General features: G+C 38.3%; 1 protein-coding gene across 2 annotated transcripts in view; it reads left to right on the top strand.

Moving 5' to 3' along the window:
• The first annotated feature begins 143 nt into the window (after window positions 1-143).
• The window catches only part of ABCD3 (ATP binding cassette subfamily D member 3), a 35,432-nt gene continuing 19,184 nt past the window's right edge, over window positions 144-16,391 (top strand). The window contains exons 1-3 of one of the 2 annotated variants that reach the window (XM_067300902.1): window positions 144-290; window positions 13,168-13,204; window positions 15,596-15,694. In XM_067300902.1, coding sequence (XP_067157003.1) covers window positions 175-290; window positions 13,168-13,204; window positions 15,596-15,694 — 252 coding nt within the window. In that variant the 5' untranslated portion in view covers window positions 144-174. Of the gene's footprint in view, window positions 291-13,167; window positions 13,205-15,595; window positions 15,695-16,391 lie in introns of those variants that run through there. The other variant, XM_067300903.1, reaches the window with a different exon arrangement.

Genomic DNA, 16,391 nt, shown 5'->3' with positions numbered 1-16,391 from the left:
CCTCGTTACGCAACGCGCGCGCGCACCGCGGGTCCTGAGGCGAACTCGCCGCGCGCTGCGGGCCGCCGGGGTAGGCGCGGCCGGGCGCGCCCCGCCCCCCGCTCCCAGCATTCCGCGCGCCTGCTCGCCTGGGTTCGGTTTGGCTCGGCTCGGCTCGGCGGCTGCTCTCGCGCCATGGCCGCGTACAGCAAGTATCTCACCGTGCGCCACTCCGCCATCGCCGGCGCCACTGCTGCCGCCTGCGCGCTGCTCTGCCTGCTCAACAAGCGGCGGGCGGCAGCCCAGCACGGGTGAGCGGCGGCCCGCGGGCGGGCGGGGAGGGGCGGCAGCGGCTGTGAGGGGCTGGGGGGCGGCGGCGGCAGGCTTGGGCGGCTCGGGGCGCGGGTGCTGGGGCAGGCGGGACGGCACCGCAGGGGAGAGCCTGGTCGCTCTCACCAGCTGCTAGGCCTGGCCGGGGGCGAGCGGCTTTGCTGCGGCTGTGGGGCACTGCTGCCCGCATCCCCCTCCAGAAGAGTGTCTTCCACCCCCTTCCCCCTTTTCTCCTTAAGTGCGGTAAATGCTGTTCTTGAGCGTATCTGAGCACCGTTAAGTTATATTCGTTTTCTCAGTTTACCCGTCTGTAAAATAACACTAATGAACAGCTGACTTTTAGGGGTGTCCTAGACAAATAATGGACCCATGTTGTTGTTTTGATGCTGCTGTGTAACAGTGAGGTACACTAATAAGAATTTCAAAGCGAAGGTATCTGGTTGTGTTACCTACGAGGGTGACTTGCTGGCATATGTGTGGTAATGGGTGTATTTGTTAATCTCCTATGAAGAACTTGGATACCATATTATGTGGCAGATGAGGAATATGCATTAAACTCAATCCTTTCATGACTGCAGCGTATTTGTGGACACTGATTGTTGAGCATATACTAAAAAGGCCTGCTGTGTTACAGCAGTACAGTTAGATTTTGTGTAGCTGCTATGACCTGAATTGTGCTATGAGCTGAATTGTGATCATGAAATGGACTTACTCAACAGGCTTAAATAATAACATACCTGTGATTAAGCAACCATCCAGTTCATTTTGCCTAATTCCTTTCATATGCACAATTTCTTTAAGAGCTTCATAAAGTTAGGTACCATTGTCATGTAACATGCATGAACTGTGATCAGCAGAGCAACTTCTGGAATTTATTAAGTTGTGTTGCATGATAACAGAAACAGCAAGACCTCAAACTATTGCTGAGAGTTACTGTATTATCAAAATCATAGGGAAGGATGGTATCTTTCAGGTGTCTCTGGCTAATTTAGTGAAATACTGTTGTAAAAAGGTGAAAAGTTATATAGAAAGGCATGAAAGTGGTGAGCTGGGAGAGCTGCTGATACTACAGTGCAAGATTTTCACACGTAACGTATTATGATCATGTGTGTAAGAAGGACTAGGTCAGACAGACCTTCTGGGAGCATCTGCATTAATACTCCGTTCAGATCAAGCATATACTTTTTAAGTGAATCTCCTGATTGTCTACACTTACCTTGCCTTTCCCTTTTATTGAAGAGTGATCTTGGAGCACACAAACTAGATTACTTTCAGATTGGAGTACATATTCCAATGTAAATGGAAGTGCAGAGTAGTTCTGAAGTGCATTTAATATTCTACAACTACTAATGGCTGTTCAGTTGACAGGAGGAGGCCAGAATGAGTCCAAAGTAATCTCTCTTCTCCCAACGTACATATAATGAGGGTCTTGGGTTGTCCAACTATTTTGCTTGCAAATCTTCTGCTATTGGTCTGTAGTAATTGACAATGGCTGTGCCTTTAGCTTGAGAGTGACTGAATATACTGAAATTGAGCCTTAGCATAAATGTTAAAAATTATGGTTGAAATCTGTTCCTTTCATATGACTCTTCTGGATTTGTTAGGTATGATGTTTAAAAATAAAAATAGGGTTGTTTGGGGGGGAGATTTTTTTAAAGGATGTTTCAGCTAATTGAGCAGTTGGATGAAGCTGAGATAGAGGAAGAGGGATCAGGTCAGACTATCCATACTGCAAACAATCTTTCTGATACCTCGTCTTTTATCTCTACTGCTGCGGTTTTCCTCTCTCAAGCCATTTTGCTTTCTCAAACCTGTTAGAAATGCAGTTGCTAAAATAATCACCATGCTTTGTCAACTTGATTGTTCCACCTGTGCATGTGTGGCCTTATGCTTCTGAGTCCCCCACAACTTAGTTCATATTTACTGCTGCTACTGTATTGTGCTTATGAATTGCAGATTTTAACATCCATCGTTCAGTTATTTGAAAAATAGCTGTGCTGCTTTTGGACTCCCCTATTTGAGTGCTATTTTTGAGGATGTTTTTGTCCATCAATCTTCCCCCCCCCCCCCAATGTTTCCTTGTGAGGCAAATCTTGCCAGGAGCCTTACAGAATGCTACTTATCAAGACTAGGCAGTAGGTAAGCCATGTTGCTTACACCACCAGCCTAGACAAAAGCATCCACTTATGACCATTGCCTTATCCACCTTCAGTCTCATTAGTTCATGTATCATTCATTTCCTAATGCTTTGTTGCTAATATAAATTATAGCATAGTTTTGGAAGGGGCTGTCATTATGCAAAATCTTTATATATTCCAACATACTTGCGCTGGTATATGATACTGGCATATAATAAGTGGTGAACTTTTGTGCAGAATGATAAAAATGTCCAAGGCCTAGTGAACCCTTTAATTTCCATGTTTTTTGTCCCTCTGCTGCTTTGGGCAGAGAGAGAAATTAGGAGAGTGTGGATGTCCTTGCTACTAAGCAGAAGAACTTTGCTTGGTAATCTAAATAATCTGGGAGAGGACTGGTAGTATATCTGCTGCTTGAAGTTGTTAACAGAGTAAAGCGTGTGAGGAATAGCGATGACCTGTGGGATGGTTTATTTTTGCATGTTGTAAATTCCTTTGTTCACCTTTCTACCTAATGTTTGAAAATCCTGGTTTTGTTAGTGAGAAATGAATTTCGGCTTCTCAGATTCTGGAAAGTGAAATTCCCTTTGGGGAGCACCTTAAAGGCAGAGATGAATGTTGCAGACTTGAATGTAAACTGATGTTTTGCTGTTTATATTCAACTGAACCGTGAAAGTGTTCTAGTACAACTGCGACTTTTACCTTTGAAACTTCCTCCTTCACAGCATAGTTTGTTTACCTATACATAAATGCAATAAGATATATTGTTATATCATAGTTCTTGCTAGAATAACTCTCTGCTTTTTTTGTAATTTTTGCTGGAATGTCAGCAGTGGCTTGGTATCACTCATAGCTCTGCTGACCGAAGTTGAGAAGAAAAATAGCACACAAATTAAAGAAACATCCTCTTTTAGCAAAGCAAATGTTAGCTTGTTGAATGCGTAATAAAAAGTTAGCTTACACAGACTTTTCAGAGTGTCCTTTCTAATTTTAATATGGAACAGTTGGCTATAGAAATGATAGCAGGAAAAAGAGAGACAACTTTCACCCACTTCTCTGCTGCCAGACAATAGGGGCAAGGTCTGGTACAACTTGTATCAAATAGTAATGTATGAATAATTAAGCTGTATATGTTAACCCACTTCAGCAGGTCAAAGATCATTCAATTAGTACTAGCTGGATTAGTCACAGCTGTTCTTCTGTACGAGCTATTACATCATTCATCATGTCTGCAGAACTGAGAGGTGGTATCACTTCCAGTTTACAATATATTTTAACCACAAGTTTCTAAAATCCTTCAAAAGGACACAATATAAAACTGCTTATAGTAACTTGTTAGTATTCCATGTTACAGCCTCTGTGTGAAGTATTGAAAGAAAAATGCACTATTTCTCCATTTGAATTGCTTTTTCAAAAAGTCCGTTTCCTTTGAAAAGCCTTCATTTCTTCATGAAATTTATTATGTAAATACAATTATGGCATCAGTTATAATTTTTTTTTTAGAGCCATAAGAAGTGATCTTGTTTGAAATACTACTTTATTCTATGTACATGATACAGGAAAAAACAATCCTGACTTGAATCTATCATGAACTGTTTCTGCAGACAGAAGTGACCTCACCATTGATGATCAGGGTCTGACAGTTGAAAATGTTGCTTCCAGTTAGGGAAATGACTCTTAAAATCTGTTTTGAAGACCAATGGTTCTATTTTTTTTAGTGTTGGGTATTGCGGGAAGATTTAAAGAGTGGAGGAATGAAGAAAAATCAGCAGAAATCAAATCAGTAGTCTTTGTACTTTGTTCTGTATCAGCTTAAATCAAGAAGAAAGTTTAATCTCCAAGATACTGTCACTGAGAAAAATCTGGAAAGACTGATTTTTGGAATGGATATTTTTTCAAGTAATAAATAGTACTGAAATAAAACTTTGAACTAATTTGCACTACTCTTTTCCTAAGTGATGATGTATTTTGCTATAATATGAGTACTGTCTGGTTGTGTGCAAGTACAAATAGCAAATGTTTCTCTGAACAGCTGCTTGTATTACCAGATAGCAGTGTATTGCTATGAGTTACTATATTAATTGAATGATAATGGCCTCAGTATTACTAACAATGCGTGAGTGGAGGAGTCATAGTTCATTTTTGTGTTATATTAAACAAAAGGCCAAAATAGTTGAAAAGATGAGCCTCATTCTCTCCCTCCACCTTTACATTTCTGCTTTTCCAATTTGATTCACCTATTTTTATTTTGTTTTTTTAAACAAAGACATAAAATCCGTATTAGATATAAACACTCAAAAAGATGATAAATGTAGAAATAGTTATACAGTGTAGGATTGTAAAAGAAAAACTATGATGCATAACACAAGTATAAAATAAAACAGATATGGGATTAGATTACTGTGGATGAAAGGTAATATATAACTTTGTTTTATAACCTTTGTCTCTTATGTCAGACATTACTACTTAGGACAAGCAGCAGAATATTTAAGTTGTGATTACTTCAAAAATATAATTTTAAAGCGTATTTCTTAAAGCATATTTCTTAAAGGTTTTTGATATTGACTATGATCCATCTGGTTAGAATTGTTCCTCGATCTCTGTGTGTTTTAAAATAAAATACATGCTAGGGACAATTGAATAATATACTTGAATTGCTTGCAAAAAGAAAATAGATTCCCCTGGAAGGAGTGACTAGGAATAGTGGAAGGGAATTAGGGTAGAGAGTTTTGAACTACTAAGATTAGGGAAAGGAAAAAAACAGAAGGGAGTTAATGGGAAGTAGGAATCTGCAGTACATGGAAAGGTGGTGGAATGGATTTTAGAATCTGCTCCTGCATGCATTGGCCTTCTCTGTCACCCAACATCTTTTTTGGAATCCAAGAGGATGTAGAGTATGGAAATCTAACTTTGTAGAAATTAAATATATGAAACACAAGTATTTTCCATCCCTCCTGTGGAGAAGAAATGTGAAGGGAAAGAACCATGCATGCTTGGGGCTTTGCTGTTTAGGTTTGGCTAAAGCAAGGGGAGAGGTTCGTTTGTGTTTAGTGGAGTCACCAGAGCTGTTGACACAAAATGTACATCAAATAGGGCTTTACACAAGTCATATTAGGTGACACAGCCTATGCATTTGCCTGTCACTGGGCTTCTCAGCCTTTTTCCTCTAATGGTGTGGAAGTAGATGTCCTGCAGATATTATGAACTGGACTGCTTACGAACTCGCAATTTGGCAATGATTGTACTTGTATCAGTCTGAAGTGATAGAAACTTGTTCAAATATTTGGAGGAGCTTTTAAATATAATACAAAACTTTAAATATAGCAAGTGGTAGTTGTAACTTTAAGCAAGTCCTGTTTTGTTTGTTTGTTTATTATTCTGTATTTGTATACTTGGGATATTATTCTCTTTCCTTAGCTGGTCTCATTTCTTCAGGTTCTGAAGATGCTTGTGTCAGACCCTTGTTTGTGAACCTTGTGTGAAGGAACCTGTTGTAGTTTGGAATCCTGCATGACTGTTTGGCAAGGGGGGTGAAAATATATTGGGGGGATTTAATAGACTGCTTACGTGTATGTAACAGCTTTAAAGGGAAAATACTTCTTTGTGTAAAGGTGGAAAAAGCTATACAAAACATTTCATCACAGCAGTGGTGTTAGTTTTATCCAGAATGTGAAAGTGACTGTTCAGACCACTCCTTGCTTCGCACACAGTAACATCAAAAAATAAAACATATAGATAGGATTCCTAGAAAATGCATCTAAAACCTAATCTTGAGGAAAAATCTGCCTGGGGCTCAGAAAACCTGTCTTCAGCTGGGGGATATGGAAAAAGAAGAAACCAGATGACTCAGCCCTACTCCTAGCATTCAGACTGCCTTTGTTTTGGGTCTGGGTAGTTAATTAGTGGTTTGTCTCTTCTTAAATTGCATAAAATAATTGTTACGTAAGCCAAGATCTAGAATAAGAATGTGAAACTTTTTTTTTTTTAATTGGGGAAGCAGGGAATGAGAAGTATATCTTTTTTCTACTGTTGTCCGTGAGGGAGAGCTACAACTGCAGCTCAGACCAGAGCTCAAGCTTGTGGAAAAAGCAATAACTCTAACATGTTTTCTTGCATATTATTCCACCATTGTGAGGCCAGCTTCTACTGAACTCAATTTTCTCTGCTACAGCTCAGCTTCACTGCCTTCTCCTCAAACACATGCAGAAACTTTTTAAGCTTTAGCAATGCAGCAAAGATCTGAGCCCCAGCTTGCAGCAACATAGCTGTCTGACCTTCTCAGTCCCCTTCTTGGTTGCCTGAATGCATTCGCTCGCATTAGTCTTATTTATGCTGCAACTAGCCACCAATGTAGAGCCAAGAAAATTGTTCCCTTGGTTTCTGTGCATGCTCCCAGCGTACTGCTCAAATGGGCATGCTTTTGGACTGTGCCCATGCTTCTGAGTAAGGTTGCTGCCCTTGACCTGAAATAACTACTGTTGCTCTGTACTCCTGTGGGGGGAGGAGGGGTATGCCCTTTGAAGCTGTCTGTGTCAGTGATTGTTGTGAACTGCACACTATACATTTCTCTGTATAGCTGTTATTCCTTCACACTGTAACAAGGTATGCTATTGCATTCAATCTTTACAAACATTGGAATTATATTCTGTCTTTGATTACTTTGACAAAGTAGTGTCTTGACTGCAAAACCGACCTGGGAGCTAGATAATAATCATGACCTGTTATGAGATTGTTTGTCTTATGCATTTTTAAAAAAAAACTGTGAAAACTGGCAACTGGGCAATAGAATAGGTCTGCAAAATGCAAATTCCTGAAGACTTGGAAAGGCAAAGTTGCTTAAATGTAACTTTCTGAAAAGCACCAGTTATCCCTAAAACAGATACTCCTCCTTTGCACTGTACTGAGCAGAAGCTAGTCACCCTGCTCTACAGAAGGAAGGTAGCATGTCCTGAACTTTGTAGCTCCTTTATAGTTAAGCACAAGATGCATTTTGAAACTATTCTCTCCTCTTTGCCCATCATTAAACTGGAAGACTCGCTCATCTCTCTGTCTGCAGTTCCATGTGTTTAGCTTAAGTCAGTGTGGATCACTTCCATTGAGTCTTGGTGAACTTTGTTTTGGAAGGAGACAGATATTTCTAGAAACTGTAATGCTTTAACTTCCTGTTTGCCAAGAAATATGACAATTAATATTCCTGAGACCTTTCAATAACTAGACTCATCTTAGTGGTCTCTTGAAGTCTTTTCCCTGTGCTTCCTAAATCAGTTTCTTCTTTAGTAGCGTTTAGGATGATCCTTTTTGAGTAACCACCATTGCTACATGTTTCTTTAGAGGGGATGATTTCTTGAAAGCACATCTTTTAAGTGCAGGTGAGAGTATGGCTTGCTTTATCTGTTGTGGAAAAATGTTTCAGTGTTGCAAGAGATTAATTTAGAATAATTCTGTGGTGGAAAAGTTCTGTCAGCTAAACTGCCTTCAGTTAGGAGGATTCAGGTAACAAACCTAGAATATTCAGGACATTGAAGATGAATTCAAGATCTTTAAATTGGGCAAAAGATTCAGTTTTCATCTAATGCAAAATGCAAAGCAGTGGTTAGTAAAAAGGATTGTCGTCATCATGTTTTTTGCTGTTCCCCTGTGATATGTTGCCACCCTCAAAGCAGGATTGGTTTTAATCTGCCAAATACCTGTACAGAGTCCTGAAACTCTTTGTCAGCTTCTTTAAAATGTATTGCTGTTTTTGCCTGACCTAGTTTCGCAATGTTGGGGAAAGGTGTTTTGTTGTAGTACCTACTGCTTATTGCGTAAGTACTTACCTATTTTTTAGTGAGTTGCTATGTAGTTACCATGCATGTATGAATGAAAAACTTGGTGTAGTTGTCATCCTGGTACCGTTGATGCCTTTCTTGGCTTTTTGCATGTGTATTTGCTGTACAGGCTCTGTTGAGGTATGTGAAAGCATCATCTGTTAAATATTAGATGTGTTTTGCTTCAGTTTTAAGTCTGACTCCTACCCCCAAGATCATGGAGGATCACCTTCAGAGTGTTTTCTTTCCTTTAGCAGGAAGGTAGCAGTTAGAGGAAACCAGGAGCCGGTCTTTATAGGAGCCGGTCTTTATAGGAGCTTCTGTCCGCACCCCCAGTAAAGAGGAAAATTTATAAATTACTTAGGCAATGTAGATGTTCTGGAAGTTTATTCCATAGATGGATCACTGAATCAAAAGTACTTTGTATCTCATTCTACGTGATTTGGCCTTGGCTTTGTGCTCTGTGTTGCTCCAGAGAGGACTGCAGCAGTTATGGTGGTTTATAGATGAAGTTCCTTCTTTAAGGATGAAGTTTGATCTGTTGATTTAAAATTTAAGCCTAAGATGACAGAAGTCTGGAGAAAGACTTAACTAGTGTAGTAGTAGTAACTGCTGATTACAGGTAAAGAGTTGCATATAGTTCAGATTGTTAATGCTGTTGTTTCTTCTTGGAATAATCTGTATTCTTAAAAATGTTTGATTTGGCTCAGAATTAGAAATATTGTATGGATACCATGCTTTTTCTGATGTTCCTTATCTGTTTTATAAACACTGTCTGGATAACCTTTTTCAAAAACCTCACCACCACTGCCAGCCCTCATTGTCTGCAAGGGCATGAAGGAAGCTCAGAAGTTCAAGTCCGCCTATCTTCTACTACTTGCTGAAGTCTGTTTCGCTCCTGTGTTGGCCAGTGTGTTTTTGTTATTCTCTGGCTGTAAACTGAGTGAGTTTTAGTCGGTGTGTTCCTGGGTGGAAAAACTAGAAAGCAAGCAGCCATCACAGATAAGTTATAGTAAGTTAAGAAGAAAAGAAGTAATTCTGCTGCAGAAGTCTGTGTTCTGTTGATACAGTGAATGGCCTGAAAAATCTAGCTCTTGTGTTTCTACAGGTTTTATTACTTCAGAGAAGTAAATTAGTAGGGGTAGTTCAGTATGCAAGTTTCTGTGCAGGCTCAGGTAAAAGTTACTGTATTAGTTAATGCTTGAGTCATGTTTTCAAAATATTCTCTCCATATGAAAATTGTCATGGTTCAGTTTAAAATCACATTCTTATTTTTAAATTGCAAAGTTAGGCATTCATAGGTTCATAAATGCAATAAAAACTTTTCTGGGTGTGATTGCTTTATGGCGTATGCCATATATTTTGTTTTTTCTCTTCTTGCTAAGGAGGGTTTTTAATATTTGTTCTTGTAGTCTTGTTCTGTCACCTTAACTTTGCAGGGGAGGAGGGGGGGAGTGCTTAAATCAAAGTCCTGTATTCTCTTAGTCTCTGTAATATAACTGTTGAATTTTGTTTGACCAAATATAATGCCCCAGGGCTGGAATAAAAAAAGCAGCCCCCCAAAACAGGGAAGGGTGGGAGAAACAATTCAAGACTTCCTAATATAGGAGAAAAAAGGGCAGATGAATGGTGAATGATCACGGCAAAATTCTGACCTTGAGGGAAACAGGAACAGAGATATGCCTATGGATGCAGATACACTAGGCTGTATAAGGACATTTTTCACATCACTCCTGAATTTGATTTTACTCCCATTCAAACTTGTGGAAGTTCTTCTCACTGTACTAGATTTTCGTTGTCCCAACCAATCCAGCCTGTCTTGATAAATGCACTCTCGGGCAAGGGTTTCATTGCAGGTACCTTGTGGTGAAGTGAGAGCAGCTGCACTAAAGATCAAAAGTAGAGCTCTTCTGCAGTTTGATTGGTAGCTGCCTGAATTGTAATAGTGATTGGATTAGCATGTGATGAGTTGTGCTAACCTGAGCTGTATTGTGTCTGTAATCCTACCATATCCTACCAAGCACTTGAGCTTCAAGGCTTATGATAGGGCTATTAAAAATATTCACCATTAAACTCAAACCAGAGAGCACTACCTGTAGTTCGGGTAATATGTCAAGTTAACATTGCAGTAAAAAGCAGCCCTGTGTTTCTATTTCAAGCAGTCCTTACCCTGGACTTCTCAAAGATGGTCCCTACACCAGAGTTGTTTGTACTAGAGAATTTTGGCAGCGTGTAGCACTTACTCTCCTTGAGCAACAAGGTGTGTGATGCTCCATCATTAAATAAATGAGAGGCCTGAACAGTAGAGAGCTGAATCTATTCCAAATGCTAGAACTCTCTGCTGTAACCAGATAGCCTTGTTGTACTCTTGCCGACTAATTGAGGGTGTTATTTAGTCTTTAAATTCATTGAAAATGCAACCACAGTCCTCACAAAAGGTTCTACAGTAGTATGATGGAGTCTAGAGTAGCGCCAGTAGGTACTGGGCTGGAGAAGTAAGACTCTCTGTAAGAAGGAAAAGCTCTGCAGTAATCGGCCTGTAGAAGTTTATTCCAGGCAGAACTGTGACACAGTCTTCTGTTGCAAGCAAAATGGTTTTACTTGTTAAAACAGCAATGGATTAATTTTGAGAGCAATTTTTTGAGCTATGTGGCCACATTTATTTTTTCATCTATTTTAACCCATGGTTTATAGATAAGATTGTCTCCTTTCTTGTTGAAGTAGTAATCTTGTTTTGTGTTTGCTTTAATTTCTCTTTTAGAAAAAAAGAAACACTGTTAAAGCTTTTCTCTGTAGGTTTTGATTTTACAGATACTTAATTTGTATCTTAAACTTTGTAAATATTATACTGTGAGCTCACAATTAAATATGAGATCACAATTTCTGAATTCCTTTTCTTTACTGGATAATCAGTTTCAGCTGAATTCAATAGTTTCAGCTACTGAATTTATTTCTAAAGCTACTGTAGGAAAAAAGGTTTAAATAAATACATCAAAGGTATTCAGCTGCCAAAACAATTCTGGGCCTTTTGTTCTTAAAATATTACTATTTAATGTATTCATTTCTGATCCTTTTAAAGCTGAAATAGTTGTGTGTAATGAGTGATGTGACTTCAAATGTTGGCCAGCCATAGTAGCAAAGCTAGGAATTATTATAGCAGATCTGGAAAAGCAGCATACTTTAATTTTGCATTATTGCAAGTCATGGATCATCTGGGAAAATACTGACTTGGTATGATTATGACTTACTGTTTCCTAACAATACTGCTTTTCTCCTTGTCCCAAACCAGCTGTGATTGTACTCATAAACTGATGAAAACTTTTTTTTTTTTAGTAAGTCGATCTTTTGTACTTTGAAAAATCATGAGATATATTGAGGAGAAGCAGTTTCTTGTACCAACAATAAACTCCTTCAACACTCGGTCTTCCTGCATCAGCAAGATCTAGTCTCTAAGTTGTTTCTTAGACTTTGCACACTGTTGCCATTTCCACAGACATGTTTCCATCATGACCAAATCATGGTGTTACATGTCTTTTGAACCTTATTAAGTTGTTTTTTCCCACATTCTGCCCTCTGCTACCCTTCATGTCCTTTGCTCTCTCTTTTGCACAAGTAGTCTTACAAGATTTCTATCTTCTCAGCCCTCTGTCTCACCGTTACCTTTTAATTAAGTTCTTGTTAAACTGGCATCTCTCCCTTCTCTCTTTCCTGGTCTCCTCCTTCCCTTCTTTACTCACATTCTTCTGCTGCCCTGCCTCTTCCTTCCTTGTAATTAAGTTACTTCTCTTCATTGGGCTAAGTCACTGATAGATCTTTCTAATGATCATAAATTAAAATAGACGTGATTTCATCCTACATGCTTTCTTTGCAGAGCAGAGCTTTAAAGGAGGAGCCTTAAAACATTGCTGCTGTTAGAGCTGCAGGATGGCTGGTTGCACGGCAGTGGCTGCACGAGTCCTGATGTTAGAGGCAAAGGAACAATGCCTTTCTCTGTTCATTCTTTCCTGTGACTTCCCCTCGTACTGTCTTGAAACTGCATGAATATTGTAGTTTCAAGGCCAGCCTGCTCTAGATATTTTAGTGTGCTGTTTGAAAAATGGTTGGTTACAATTTAATTTGGATAGCTGTCACTTTTAAGCTTCATACACACGTAAATTCTCCAACTGCTTCATGTACTTATTTAATGCTTGAATACACAGAAAGGAAAAAAGACAAGCTATAACATATTTGATAAAATATGCCAGCTTGCCTGTTTTAAAAGCAGGGGAAAGAGATAGCTTTGTACTTCTGACTGTCTGTTTAGCACTAATTGGGAATTATTTTTCCTCTTACTGTCCTGAAAGATGCAGGGGAAGAAAAAGAAGAAAAAATTGCTCTCCATTGCACACCTTCGCAGAAACTTGGTTTCACAGGATTTTTTTTCCCTGTAACAGGCTTATGAACAAATATATAGTAAAATGTGTTATTTAAAAGTCAAATATCATGCAAAACAAATCTGTTTGGCTTATGTAGATAATGCGAAACATCAAACCTGTGTTTTTTGGATTGCTGAATCTGCATTTATGTAGTTTTCACTTGTGGTCCCTGGAACCATGTAGCTATTCCTACAAAGTGTATGTTAGAAATACTAAAACACTAGGAACTCATGCTGCAGAAGACAAGGTATAACAAAATTCAAAGATGAAAGAGAGACTTCACCTCCCTAGATGAAACTAAATGGTGGAAGGAGGTTTTGTTAAAACAGTAAAATAGCAGCACGCAGGTGACAGAAAAGGTAGCCCGCTGTGAAGGCACTGTATTAGTCTGGATAGGGATATAGTCCCTAGCTTTACTGTTTGCCTGCTGTGTGTAAACAGAGATCAAGAAAAAAAAATACATGCTAAGAAAAAGTAAAATACTTTATTTTTCCTCTACAGTAAGAGAAGTGGAAAACAAGCATTGCAGAACAATGAGGTAATTTTTTCTTCCTGTAATATTTTTAAATAATACTGATGATTTGGTTTGCATTCAGTACCATGACTGAAGTTTTACTGGGGACAGAATGATGGGTATGGTGCAAATGTGATCTGAAAGATGCTTCAAATTTGCATTGGTGAAACAAATGGAAGACTGGTTAATCATGTATGGCTGAAGTTTGACTGCATAATGATAATGGTGCTTGATGCCTACCATGTGCTTTTTTTAATCTTTGTGCCTTATGAATACTTGAGGACTAGCTCTGTGCATTGTAACAAATAGTTGCTTGTAGATTTGATGTCATTTGCATTTGCTGTTAATTTGATTTAAAAAAAATATGGGAATAGATGCAGAGTCTGACAGTTTTTAAGAAGTAATTCAAACTTTTGGTAGGTTTGACATTTTCCTGATTTTTTTTTTTTTTTAATTCTTTTGTTTTCAACAGAATGTATCCCTTTAAGCCACTTTTTTTTGTTTGTTTCATGTTCAAATAAAATACAATAGTTAAGCCCGAGGGGCAGAGCCCATGATTAGAAATATTGGGTCTTATGGTGGTATGAATAAAGAACTATTTCAAATGCTTCTAGCATTGCTGAAAACTTAAAGGCTTGTTTTGAGTAAATACAATATTATACACAAACATCATGTTAATTTCCAGCCAGATCTTTACTGTATTACATACTATAAACATTTGTGTTTTGCAGACCTATATCCATTTGTAAAAACCTAACTAGCTTTCTTGTATTCTTACAATTCTTGGGTGTAATTATACTGAATGAGGGATTAACAGTTTAAGTAAAGAAATTGAGGGAAAGAGGATGTTGGAATTAATGGAAGTGCAACACGGGTAGAGATGGGGAAGAAGTGAGTAAAGAGGAAGGGAGAATAGGTGCAGCTGAAACATCAAATACATTTAATCGGGTATCTTAAGAATTTCACACATCCAGCATTGTATTGGGCACTCCTGTTAAGGAAAAGCAATAATTTCTGTAGGGCTGTAATTCACTAGGCCTGAACAGTAATCTTGTAGTTGTTGGGCTTGCTTGGATTTCTCTGTAAAAGTTATTCTTAACTAAATATTTTTGCACTTGCCATATAGCATCCTATCAGTCTGTAGTTCTTATTAACACTTTTATTTGAAAGGGAAAATACTGCAGTTAATTTCTTTCCATGGGCTTCCTCTGAGAACATTTGGAGTAAATTGGTGCTTGCTGGATCTCAGAGCTTGCACTTGTTGCCCATTGTGTTTCATATGAAAACAGTAAAGGAAGGGGTTCAGTTGGACTCTCTGTAAAAGTTTCTGTGGTTTAATTATCCCTGTAAATAAAACAACAACAACAAAAAAATTGTGAGTGCTTGCTAGCTTTGTTTCAGTTGGTTAATGGTGAATCACAGGCTACTTTCTGTCTTTCTCTTCCATCCTGCCTTTCCAGGTTTTTCTTTCAGATTTCCTGTCTGTGTTATAGTATTGCTATAGACATTGATAATTAATGCATTATCATATAGCATGAAAATGTTTCACATGAATCTTGAGTATCAAAGACAGCAGGGTTATGTTGGTAAGAGGGAGTTTAAGTTCATGTGTGTGCTCTTTTAGTCTAGCTTCAGGATTGAATTCTCATGTAAAAACTGTAGAGATGAAGAAAGAAAAGTGATCTGGAACATTAGCTTGTTAAAAAGTATTCAGTTTAGTCAGGACAGAAGATAGGGCTATATGGGGTAAACAAGTGTAAAATGACCCGAATAGAAGTCATATGGTTGTAGAAGGGGGTGTTTTTTCATCAGGTAGATGTAGTCCACCAGGAATGGGTTGCACTGTTAAGAGGTAAAGCAGTAACAAATTTAGGTTTCACTTGAAGCCCGTTTGATCTGTACAGTCAAGGAGTTCAGACCTGTGGTAGTCTAGACAAAAGATGGAATGCATCTTTTAAAATACTGCATGATGATGTCTTCCAGAGGCAAGCAACTTTAAGAGATGGCAGAATTTATATCTGTTACTAGACAATGATGCTTTTATTAATACTACATTACAACTTGTAATTGGACATTTTCGTGCTGTGGTCTGCATTGTTTGTATTACATTGTTTTTAACACAAATTTGAAATAATTTTTTTAGATTATAGCAGCTATTTCCTATTGCAATTTGTTACAATAACTCAGTTCTCTTTACAATTTGTTAGCTGTGAGGGCATACACTCCTGATTCTTGCATTTCATTTGACTTGTGTGAGTAAGTCTTAAATTGGAGGGAAATGTTGCAAATGTGCTGCAGAAAAAAGGTAGCTGCAAATAACCTGGATAAGGAAAAATATCACATCAACATTTAAACAACTTATTACAATACAGAAAAAATTCACTTTTCCTGTTTTGCTGCTTCTGTGTGATGCAGAAAGAGGGAAAGAAGGAGCGAGCAATGGTGGACAGAGTGTTCATTGCAAGAATATGTCGAATCCTGAAAATAATGGTCCCTAGAACCTTTTGTAAAGAGGTAAGCATTATCTGCAGTAACAAAAATGAGTGGTTTTGGAGTTTTCTTTACAAATTATATCATTTAAATGAAAGCATATACCTCACTTCAATAGGACAAAAGCGTGCTACATTTTTTTAAAGTGTCAACATAATGCATTAAAATAATATAAAAATCTACATGCGTGTTCAGTAGTTACACCACTGAAATTGCAGTCTGGTTATGACATAAGCCATTGACTGTCAGCTAATAACTACTGTCTGTAGCATATCTTCTAAAAGGACATCTGGATGTTGCTTATTTGCTCGATCTGATGCAAGGTAATCCACTTCTCTAGGTAGATGCTTCCTATTTTGAAATAGCATGCTGTTTCTCCAAATTTTGCTTTTGTAATTCATTTTGGCAAATTGACTCTCTGGTAAGGGATTGCCTAGATCTAAATATTAGCATCCTTTCAGGAAAGCTATGCAGAGTAGAACTTAGCAAGGTAAAGTTATCCGCTTCAACATCCTAGTCATGGTTTCCAGAACACTAAGGTTTGGGGGGGGGGTGTTTGGTTTTTTTTGTTTTTTTGAGAGAGAGAGTTAGTTGAGCTCAGAACTTAAGTGCTGGACTGAAATATATTGGAATTTCAAAATACATCAAGCACAGTGAATTCCAACATGCAGAATGTCAAGCAAGCAAAAAGCCAGCATGGATGAACAGGGACCTTCTGACT

The sequence above is a fragment of the Apteryx mantelli genome, chromosome 8 (genome assembly GCF_036417845.1).
Source record: "Apteryx mantelli isolate bAptMan1 chromosome 8, bAptMan1.hap1, whole genome shotgun sequence".
Classification (NCBI taxonomy): domain Eukaryota; kingdom Metazoa; phylum Chordata; class Aves; order Apterygiformes; family Apterygidae; genus Apteryx; species Apteryx mantelli.
The sequence above is the reverse complement of the archived record's forward strand: the minus strand, read 5'-3'. Positions and strand labels throughout refer to the sequence as shown.